At 29.4% G+C, this 12637-nt stretch overlaps 1 protein-coding gene across 1 annotated transcript; it reads left to right on the forward strand.

The window, feature by feature from the left end:
- Window positions 1-2788: 2788 nt before the first annotated feature.
- TRIADDRAFT_58991 (uncharacterized protein) lies at window positions 2789-3964 on the forward strand (the record flags this gene model as incomplete). Its single annotated transcript, XM_002114918.1, has 1 exon — window positions 2789-3964. One exon carries the CDS (start codon window positions 2789-2791, stop codon window positions 3962-3964), a length of 1176 nt encoding a protein of 391 aa, XP_002114954.1.
- Window positions 3965-12637: the final 8673 nt, after the last annotated feature.

The raw sequence follows: 12637 nt of genomic DNA on the forward strand, positions 1-12637 counted from the left end.
ATTCCAGTCCGTTATTCAATCAGCAACCAGCTAAGATGCAACCTCAACCTCTAGCTCATACTTACATGAATATCTTTTCGATCCATGTCTTTGTCACTATAGCAACTGAAACATCATAATGACGAGGGTACTATAAAACTCTATTATCCTTATTTTTTTAGACGTCAATATTGTCTTATGTTTACGTTAAACATATTGTAATTATTAATTAACGAATTAAGAAAGTTAACCTTTAGATCGATCTTTTAAATTGATGATATTGTCATGATAATGCTTAATTAAGCTTATCCTGTACTGTTATGCATATAAATAAGTCACAGTCGCCACCTCGTTGTTTGCATCGATTCTGCGCCTCTACTTAGATCAACGGCTGCTGCAAGGTGGACAATCACTTCTATTCATGTATCTTAAACTCCAGGAAAAGAGAATAAATGATGGAAATTATATTGATAAAAGAACGCCAGTCCATTAATTCATATTCTATAAGATCAAATTGCACCGTAGGAAACAATTAACGAATCAAATCATTACAATTTCACAATCGATGGGCTTCAGCAACATGTCGCCATTTTTTGTCTTCTACGACACCAAACGTTAAATGGTTAACCTAATAGGAATAAACTTACAGTTTTTTTCAATTTAACAACTATAACCGTTGCATCATTATCATCGATCAAGGTTAGATAAAGAATTATTATACATTTTTAAGCCTTTAAGTCATTTTTTTCATCACTCTTTAATATTTAATTCACCAAATTGCTTCCTGATACCATATTGTCTATCAGTATTCGAATTTCCATTGACAACTTATAAGTTTGATTGTGATTATTGCGCATATTTTCTCGTTCAGAGTTTAATCTGATGTGAAAGCTTTTGAACTGCTGATGCGATATTTTCGTCAAAGAGTCAGCGTAGTAATCAACTACAGAGTAAGGTAACGTTATAGTCCCGGAACTTATCCAATTTTATTCTCATACTTGAGTTATAACAAGATAGGAATACGTCGATACATCTGTTATATGTAATTATTTCTTTTATTTCACAGCACGCATAGTATCTTTTATCATACATTTTCATGATTTGATCAATTAATGGATGGCACCATACATTATTTGTTGCCTTTATACATTTACGGATTTCAATTATGATACCAGAATTGCTATAGTACTATAGCTTAGAGTCACTATCATAAAACTTTACACTGTATCTTAATTTCACTTGCTTCATTATAACTAGACTTTAGACTATTTAAGATATTCATAACAATTTAGTGAATATTGCTAAAATATATAGTAATGCTACTAGATCTAGAGTGTAGCAAATAGCTCATCTAAGGATTTGTGAGTTTAATGAACTTCGTAGGATAGACTTGATAGGCTCTACAATATAATTGTAATTATATTGGCTTTTCAATGGAAGATCTGGTCTAAATCCAATAGCGTATCTATCGAATGATCTATATCAGAGCAAGTGCTTCATACTCAAATCTTTAGTATGATCAAATGTTAAACTTCAAAGTTAGAGCAAAGTAATACTAATTACTAAACCCAAATACTTTACTCCAAAAGAAAAAAATTTCTGATGATTTCAAGTCTGAACATTTTTAAGAAGTTAAAATACTGTTGCAAGAGTCGCATATTGTATGCAATTGGTTCTGTAATACAGTACCTGGTCCGAACGAATTTTATAATTTGAAGACTCATGAAAGGATTAGCCTATACCTGCTCTACGGATATAATAAATATAATTGTTACGTGTATCCACTAAAGGAAAAACAACAGAACAATAACGAAAAAACGTCTTAAAATGGGATATAATAGTAAAATTGCCAGCTTGAATCCTACTACAGACATACAGCAGATTGATGATCTAAGAAATGCTATTGCAAAATATTCTAAAAAGACGAAAAAATTATGATATTATTCGTTTCTTATAAGGCTGAGTTATCATTAAACATTTGAAGAACTGTTATAATTAAGCTTGTGTCATCATTTGGCAATGCACTTACAGTCCATTCACTTTTATTAAACTTCGGCACCATTTTGTCCCGCTTATTCCTTCCTAATTTTCGTAGCTATAATCCATTATTCCAAGCTAGGCTGTGAAATACTTCTGAAATGTTAGCTAAGAGTAGTTTGATACTATGAAATATATTGTAATAGTCGAATGTGTATCCTGTAGAGTTAATTGAAAGCCAACGTGTTAAATATCAAATAGCTAAGTTATCTAGTCTCTTTACCACGAAATTCGCCAGAAAATGGTATTGAAAATTACGATATTATTCTTCCTATATTACGGGATTGTTTGGTTCTATTATAAATCATAAAAGTACAAATCCAGTATTCTGAAAGTGATCATACAGTTCCCTTATACCCGCTCGAGTAGACTTGTAAATGTTACTGTTTTACTGTCCCGGTTTGCAATAAAATTTTTAATACATAAGCGGTGAAAGTGCTATAATTTTATAAAAAAGACTATTTTTTGCGAATTATTAATTCGAGTTTTGAAACTAGCACATCTTGCAGTTTCATCAGTTCTTATTTGATGTAATCTACGCTTTTTAATTGTTCTTGCTTTAGGTTAAAAAATACGTATCGAGCTTAACAGATTCAAGTTTATAGTATTAACTTAGATAATTACTATACCCATGGTCTACTTAAATACATTGGTTTATTACTCTTAGCTTTGATAAAGTAAAGTATTATCAATTTTAATAGATTATTTCTTATTCTTTAGCCTGGAAAGTAACTAAAATAGCGCCAATTTTAGCCATAGCCAAGGAAGCATCATGAATAATTCTACAACTGGTCCAGTCGGACCGACACAATTATCAACACTGCAAATTACTTTCATAACATTATATGCTATACTTGGATTTATTGGGACAGTAGGCAATACCATTATCATAATTTCCATAATTACGGTTAAGAAAATGAAAACACCTATCAATATCCTTATTTTAAATTTAGCTTTAGCTGGTTTCCTTATGTCATTATTTTATATTCCAATATCAATGATAACTCAGTTTACGACAAATTATATTTGGACGCATGGTCAAGCTATGTGCAAAATTTATTATACAGTTACGTTATGGTCCGTCCAAGTCATATCTTATACTCAGGTCGCAATTTGTATTAACCGTTATCAAGGTATCCATCTCGTTATGAAAAAGAAATATCGTATGAATATCAAGACAGTTATGATTGTTAATTTAATTATATGGATATTTGCATTACTATTTTGTGTCCCATACTTGATGTATTTAAGGGTAGTACCGCAACGTAATAATATTACACATTGTCTCTTGGTTTTACCGTTAACGTCACTGGATTTTGCTATCGATGGAAAGTTTGTTAGTTTTTTCTATTTTATGTATGCTGCCAGCTACCTGTTAGTTGCTTACTTAATTCCATTCGTAATTATGGTAATGTTTTACGGCATTATTATTAAAGGTTTAAGGCAAAGAAGACTCAGTCGAGGTAATTTTAATAACGATAGGAATGAATTACATCGAAGCATCAGTATGCAACGAAAAGAGCGAGTTATCAAATTATTTATAGCTTGCGTTGTTATTTACTTTATTGCAAATCTGCCATATGCTATTTCGTTGTTGCTATTTATTATTCATAAGATATCATGGCAAATTTTTATTAGTATTCGCTATTATTTGACCATACTGCAAGTTTTTGGTGTTGTATCCAATGCTTTACTCTATGGCTATTTTAACACTGGTATACGTAATTATTCAGCTTCCATAGCATCTAAATCAATTCGTCGTTCTGCATTAATTACTCAAACACCGAATACTTCATTCAAGACGACATCATTAAAAACCAATTTTGCAAAACCTTTAAATGATTTTAAAATGGTTAAATCTCTCTCATCCCCAGCTTTGGTTCGTATTCAACGATGTAATTCAGGAAAACAATTAAAGACAGCTTCTAACGTTGTAACGGTTGTTTAACTGCAAGATACACCTTACTAAATATCAGTTTAACACAAACATGACAGCTATTGTTAACTGTAGGGTATTTTTAATCCATCAATTTTAATTATTTATTAAATGAACATTATTTCCAATTAATTAATCCATCTATGTAAATTAAACTTACTAATTGCTTCATGCATGTAAAATTTCGTAATTATAATTTGTACGGTTGCATATTAATATGATTCATTACCATACAGCATTATCTTTGTAGTTATTGTCAAAACAGTTGAGTTTAGATGCTGTTAGAATAAAAAAATATGGTTTTAAATATAATTATTTAATCAAAATATTGACTTTAGAATATTAATCAAAGAGTGTAAATCAAGCATAAAAATCTAAAGCCATTAATAATACCAATTAACTATGTTAATGTGGAATAATATGATATCAATCTGAATATTAGATAAATAGTTTGTATTTAAGGATAGGATTTACAGTACGTAACATATAATTAAAAACCAACTATTTCAAGTAATTCGAAATTATTTAAGAAAAAGGTTCCGACTATTTATCATGCTAAAGCAAATTAGTTTATGAACTCAAAACGAATAAATACAGAAACGAGCTCGTACTTTAGGCATATGAGGTTGATAGATCAAGAATCTTCAAAACTTTAGAAAATTAAGATTTATTGAACAAAACCTCGTTTACGAAGATACAACGTAATCGATTAGCTGAGGACCTCTAAAGAGAAAGAACTATCTTACTATACTAAACTACTCGCTTATATACTTTTCCGCGTTTACAGTCTTAGCACCTTACTTACTACACACTTCAGTATTAGCATCTCAAATACAGGATACTTTACACCTTTCATGTGAAGCTCTAGTGTGAGCACTGCAGCGCTCTTCTTCAAAAGGATTACAGGTACTAAGCTAGCTATATTTAATACTTAAGCCTCTAACGAGAATATCTATCACATGTTGAACACAACACCTACGGTAGACATTACTAAATATATCATCAACTTAGAATACAATATTACACTGTCTTGCAAGGCATTAGGTTTTGCCTCCTTTATTATACGAAATTAGCTACTATAAGTACAAGATAGGAATTAAAAAATAAGATTATACGCCAGCGTAGTAGCAAAGTAATCTTTTTCAAACATTATTCAGAATGTCTTATAATGAAATAATTTCACGTTACTTATATTAACAGATAAAACTAATCTAAATAGTTTAATATTGGTTAGGATATGTGTTCAATAACAAGTATTTTTGATCACTTTTAAGGAAAATTAAAATCTGAAAATGTTGAAAATTATTTTTAGTAGATATTGTACGTTCTAATTTATCAGACACAGTTTTGCTTCTGATTTGTGTATTTACCGAACTTTGCACTGAATTATTAGCTGATTATAAACCTAGATGAAAGATCAGTAGGTGGGAAAGTTAGTTACGGTTTACACCATTATAACACCTTAGAATCATAATATTTAGATATTTTCAAATTTACGCTTGCGAACCATAGGGTATCTTCAGATAATTGCATGTCAAAAGATTCAAAAATTGATACCGTCACAATTTTAGGCTTGTATCTAAATATCAAATATAGTAGTGAGATGCTTTATAAAAAATTTCAATGTAGAACTACATCACTGTTCAATTACCTTCAAGCAACGATACCGTATATTAATTTTTAAATATTTGTATACGTACCAGAAGTGTTAATGAGATTACAGAATTAATTAAGATAATATTTTTATCACTAATTACGGACTGATTTAAGGTTCTACGGTTCTGTATGCTCTGAATTAATGATAGAAAATATACCGTAAACATATTTGGTGAAGAAGTTTTTCGAAAATACGTGATAGATTTAGGTATTATATCATGTTTACTGTAAGAAAACAATACTACGCGTAATTTCCTGAAATAAATTCCTCGAAGGGATTTTCTGAGCTGTTTATTGTAACAATTAAAATCCTTCTAGTTAAATACCATAGATAAAAATAATTCAGACTAGGGTCTACTTATAGACGAAAAAGCACTCGATTTTCATGCCGCAATTTCCGAAAGGTAGATGTTGCGCTCACTAATTTTTGGTAAGTTATTGATTTGGAACATTAACTTTATTACTTATTTACTTTGCATTATACGTGTATGATAGGGTTATGCGAAGATATCCATATAATGAGATAGATCGAATTTATAGCGGAAAAGTTCTACGAATATAAAATTCACTAAGTATTGAAACTTGCTGAATACATAAAAAGTAAAATAGCACTCGCTTCCCTTATAGCATGCCCTCGAACATGTCCAGTAATTGTGCGATTTGTTTTAAATAATAAAATTTCTCTTTATATAGCAACGTACATCGATCAGAAATACAGATGTTATACATATCAATCAATATTGTTATATATAGTATGTTTTCTTTTATAGAATATACATTAAAGTTAACTATTGCATTATAGATAACTAATTGTGGCATATTATGAAAAAGGTATTACAGATGTTGTAAAGACAGATACCATATATAGAGTTGCTTATTAAAAGATTAAGGTTAACTATATATGTATTCTCATATTAATTTATATAATAAGACTGATTATTCTGATATGAGATAGGTACAAAAGATATGTTTGTTGCATCAGACAAGGCTCTTTTTAATTAATGTAAACTCTCGGCTTGCATGAATTGCTTATGAATGAGGGGAATACTATGCAATATATTAACGTTTAGCTTCAACAATAAAATTGTTCCTCATCCTCCTCAATAAGTCGTCCCATAACAACAGGATATTCTTATGATAAGAAAACGCTCTAGTTGCTCCTATTCATCGAGTAATTTTGCGTTTTAATATTAGATTGAAGACTGATTCTGGGTACATATGTTTTGGGTTAGGTTTAAGGTTAGATTAATGGTTACAGTTTACGGATAAATTTAAATACAATGCTAGTTCAGATATTAAAACGTAATGCCTTTGCTATTTTGAAAAGGAAGGTGTTCATATTATTTTTTATTTAGCTTAGATAACCACTATAATGCTTAGCATAAAAATATTAATGATACTTACTTACTTATTACGTCATTATCTACGATTATACACGATATACATACCTTAAGATTATTGCGAACCTTGTCCGCTGGGTTACGCTTATTGTCTCTCTACACGCTCATAATATACTTCTTGACTAAATATAAGCTTGATACACTTATTCAATTTAGTCTTCTTATCTGTTACGTCCATTCCGTCCCACCCTTAGAAACTCCTGGATTGTATACTTTCTCCGACGGATTACAGCTAAGATGGCCAACACGCCATCCGAAGCCAACTCATCATAATTAGATTTAATCAAATCTAGATTAATTTATCAGAGATAGATGTACGATATGCAAATCATAAAATTAGAAGTAATCGTGTATATGCTACGGCCAGAGATTGGCTAATTCTTGGAATTGACCATAACATATACATATTTTTCAAGAAAATAACCTTGAAATATATTCTTAAAATAACGTATTATTTATCTTAAATTAATTGCTTTTATTTTTCATTTTCTTTAATTCAATCTTTTAGACTTAAGACCAGCTCCTCTACTATCAATAATACAGTATCGATTGAAAAACGAAGATTGAAGTTTATTAATACAACATTAAATACAATATCTATGTATGTGTTTTGAAAGTCAATAATAAAACAATTACATTTTTCATCATTACAATTTCAAATATCAATAATGAAAATCAAAAGATTATTTTTTATATCCTTGAGGCTGGAATTTTTCAAGTATTACCGTTAGCAAATGATTTCGTGCCGCTCAAAATAGAAATATCTATAGAATTCTTAAATCTCATTATGAGGGTTCCAATTTAAGATCAGTTATTTTGATTATATATATGATTAGCATGAAACTCAGCCACTGGTTCTAGATATTAATAAAACACAAGTTTATGTTCATACTAAAGAGTCATAAATGCAATGTTTAAGCAGCCTGAATTTAATTTTTCTTCTAAACTTGCTTCTAAATATCTAAAATATTAAAATTTTTTCTTTATTGTATACTAATTTTATCTGTATTGACTATATAAAATATAATATGTTCTTATTCATAGCAAACAATGCTGAAAATCTGTAATAGAACCTTTTAATATAAATCCTTATAAATGTTGTAATAATGGCGTGAAGCAGCTTGATTGATTTGACCGTTAGTTTAAACTTATATAACTTTGTATGGTCCATCATTAATGAACTTAGAACACAATTTACATTTGAACGAAGGTTCATTTTGGAGCCGAAAAGCTTTCTAGATATCTAATTCTTATCGATACATCCTTTTCTATTCTACTCGCTCATTTATTTAATTGTTTCTATGTTTCGCTCCTCTTTAAGCATACATTATCCTTCATAATAATTTTTTAGGACTGCCTTTGTATGCTATATTCTCAGACTCGTTTCATTGATCAAGGTGCCCAGAAGGCTAAAAGTAATCTAGACAATCTTGGCTGAGTAATTATTTACGTAAGACATTTTCATTCGTGGATTGATCCAAAAGGTTAAGCATAAGTGATTTCTTTATTAAAATTTTTATAACTAAGTAATTTATCCAGTTCTATTTAATTATCTATACTAATTTCACACATTGTCATATCAAAATCCAGTTTCAGTTGCCTATTATGTTTAACAAATTATTACTATACGAGGTGATATCTATTAGCGCTATCCGCTTTCAGTAGCTTTTTCCGGAAATACAGATTTTAAAAAATTTTCGTTTCAATTAAATTTATCTCCTAAGGAATTCTATCTTGAAAATTGCTCCTTCATTTTACTACTAGGTAGGTATACATTTATTTCGATCTTCGAATTGATATCCACTCAAAATTAGTGAAATGAGAAAAATTTACTATAATTGGTTTGTTTAGTCTATTTACTATATAATTGTCAATAAATATTACCGTAGTTACTTTTTAATAGAAATTTATCCAAAATCATCAGCAATATAGAGTAGGATATTTTGCTTATGACGAAATTAACGCATTATCATTTTATTTGATATTACCGTTAATAGTAGAGCTAATTTTAATATATCTAAATGTGTTTAGACCGAGGTGTATATATTACTTTCTTATCAATACTAATTTAAATATTTAGATATCTGCATTATTTAGATGCCTATAATTGCTTGAGGAAGCCGTTAATACGCGTATTCTATCTTTAATATTGCTGAAAGGGTAGGGAGGACACGAATTTTCTTGCGACTGATATATTGTTTGTAGATGTAATTTTATTATATATAATATATTATCAGTGCTTAATGAAAGTGCTCTTTTAATATCCGAGATATCTTAAAAACATCTGAAGGGGAAGACAGAATAAATAAAATTTTTCTTCTAAGTATTGCGTTTGGATGTAGTATAAAATTTGTTAAATCATACGAGTATTGTAGCAATAAGTACACTTTCAAGCTGGAATACCTTAAGGACAATATGCTACATAATATTTTTCCTTCTTAGTAATAGTATACATCCCTTACTAATGTTTTCTACTATGGCACAACACACTAGATTGAAAAGTTTTGAGTTTTTTATTTTAAAATTTTGAAGCTAGGACAGTGATCTGGGTAGCGTAAACCTGTATTCGCTTAGATAGCTAAACTAAATTACAACTATAGCAAGAAATGCTATACTAAGCAGATGGAAAATTTTGTTTTCCATCTACTGTAGTCAAGGTTCAACTAAATAAACAGTTGAAGTAATAACGTGATTCATCATGTCATTCTAAGAGTTTGATGATGCATAACTGCATTACAGAATTAAAAATGGATTTAAATATTGCTCAACTCCATGCAGTAATTTTGCAAAGGAATAGAAACTAAATTCTTGGATAGAACAGGATGATACCTCTTTACATTTGCACCTATAGTAAAATGAATTTAATACTGAAAATTTTAAGCTTAAATCGATATATCTCCCGCATTTGACATACTAGTTCACTCACTTAGCCTTAAAATGTAAATCGCGGTTTCTGCTTGTAAATAGGGATAGATGTAATACTTACAAACCTTGCAATATCATTAATAATGCTAACAGATGATATAAACTTATTTAATATTATCGATATACAGTAATTCTAATTCAAACTGTTTTTCGAGTGCAGCGACTATTATACCAGCTGTATGATAGATTTATACTAAATTTCTCATGTTAATTTAACTTTTAACATCACAATCGAGCTATTTTTTCACTTAAACTAACCTTTACCTACAAGCTAACAACTGGATATCATCCATGTCATAATATTCTTGATCACTATTGCATACATTCTAGCTACTTTTTGCTTCTATTTTGTTTAGATTCATTTAAAATTTATAATTAAACAAAATAAATTAAAAATTGCCATTAATTTAAAGTAGTGCATGAGTTTTAGTAGATTTGCGTATTTAATAAACTTAAACATTAATATGGTTAAAGATACTGCTATTACAATTAACATCTCAGTATTCAATATCAAGTACGCAGTGATTCTTCCATGCGTTAAGAATTTGCTAAACCTATTCAGTTTTCAAAATTTCCAATCTTGTAATCCTTCGCGTCTTTATAACATATAAAGTCTAACTAGACAAGGCCTGCTTTTAATTTTTATTCACAATTTCTATAGCATTCATTGTAATCACCTACCGTTACTAATAGCTTTTGACAATATCATAGCATCTTTGATTTACAGACAGTCTATCGCTTTCTCCATCAGCATATAAATAGTTTTGATTATTTAGATCTTATGCTATCAATTTTGTTTCTAAATACTTTCAACTTTATTATATTTCAAATATATTTATATCATTTATCTTGATATCGATGGCTTGATTATTATCATGATCACAGACAATACATTTTTCAAGCTGTTGTCTACAATTTTATTAAGTTTAAAATAGATTAAGCAAAATATTTATCAGGATGATTTTATGACAGCTTTCACGGTATGCATTCCGTTTTCAAACTATCCACAATGAGTAGTTTAAACTGGTAAAGTATCCTTCATTTACCGCGATTCCAACAATCTCGGTACTGCTGCTTCTAATCCAGTTAATATTTATATAGCACGAATTCGATAACTACTAGCATCATGAAAGCAAGCTAGAACTAAATCGTTTATGGTCAGTTTTAATAGTAACTATTGTAGTGAGTCTAACTGTGTCGATTGGAGACTGCTGTACTCTCTAAAACTCATAATTGGTGATTTTTACGACTTTATGAGTAAAACAGTTTATTTTAGCACGAAATAACTGAGATTCTACGTACCATATTTCTATATTGGAGTTTTAAGAGTAATAAGTGAATAGATCGTTCACATGTAATAACTTAACCAATACGTATTAACCAGAAAAATCGTTTATCCTATTAATGGCATATTAATATCTAGGCATAGATAGCCTAATTACAACCGTCTATGGGCATCATCAGTCATGAGTAACACAGTAATTACCCTATCATAATTAGTAAGTCTAAAAATTAAATTAGATTGGATCCTACTGTCATTAAAATGTAATTTAAATTCAGGTTAATTCCTTATTTCGAAAAATTCAATTCCTGTTATTAGCTGATAGGATTTTACAGTTTTTGTCTCTTTTAATGGAGCTTTCAGTTAGAATTTATTCATATGTTAATTGATAAATCTAACATTAGCTAAACACCAGTGAGTGATATTTCCATTATCATCAATTTTCATGTTTTTGATTTAAGGTTGACTATGACATTTGAAAAGCTCATAATTAAATTAGATCAACGATGATTGATGACAGCACTTATTCTAGTCTATCCTTTGTAATCGTCCTATTATTTGAAAATTACTTGTCAAATTTTAATGACTTTGCTCCCATCATGGCCTTTTTTTCTTATTTATTTAATTCAATTTTAGTCGGAATTCACACTTGATGGAAACACAGATAAATATGAACGCAAAGATATATGTGTAAGAGACGCCAAATTTTGAAGTCAACTTAATCCCATTTTCTATAATGTAAGATGGATAATTTAGTTCTACTTACTGAAGGATGTTCTACGTGTTTGAGCAATTACGTTGAATTTCTAATGTTTATCATTTAAAACAATTTTACTTAAAATGGTCCATTTCTTGATTATTGATATTAGACACATACTGTAAACGCGCATTTTCTCCATCGACAATGGATGATAGAATTTTTCAGAAATAGATACTAGCATCTCTGGTTTCATCATTTATAGGGTTAAGATAACTTAAGAATTGAAATTACAGCTACACGCACATTCACTTAGAGATGTAATCTCTACTTGTTTTGGAACTAACGATGTATTCCATGTTTGAGCGTAAACTATTCATATTGTTATGACAAATTAAGAATTTAAAACGATGCATTGATTACTCATCAATCCATAGTAGATGACATAACTGTTATTACCAAATATCATCATTTTTACATAATGCCATCTTTCGAGCAAATAACAAGTAATTTTAATATAGATATGGGGTTTTTCTCACAGTTTTTTCACTGTGTATATTAGTAAACATAACGTGCGAATAATTTCCATAGATATGCGTAAGTAATCATTTTCAACTTTATTATTTCTACCAGCTTAATCATCGTATTAAATGGTGCTCTATAAAGACTCAGCAAAATAATATTAATGTTAATAATCACCGTCAGGAATTATATAAAAGCTATTT

This window comes from Trichoplax adhaerens, genomic scaffold (genome assembly GCF_000150275.1).
Source record: "Trichoplax adhaerens TRIADscaffold_9 genomic scaffold, whole genome shotgun sequence".
Classification (NCBI taxonomy): Eukaryota; Metazoa; Placozoa; class Uniplacotomia; order Trichoplacea; family Trichoplacidae; genus Trichoplax; species Trichoplax adhaerens.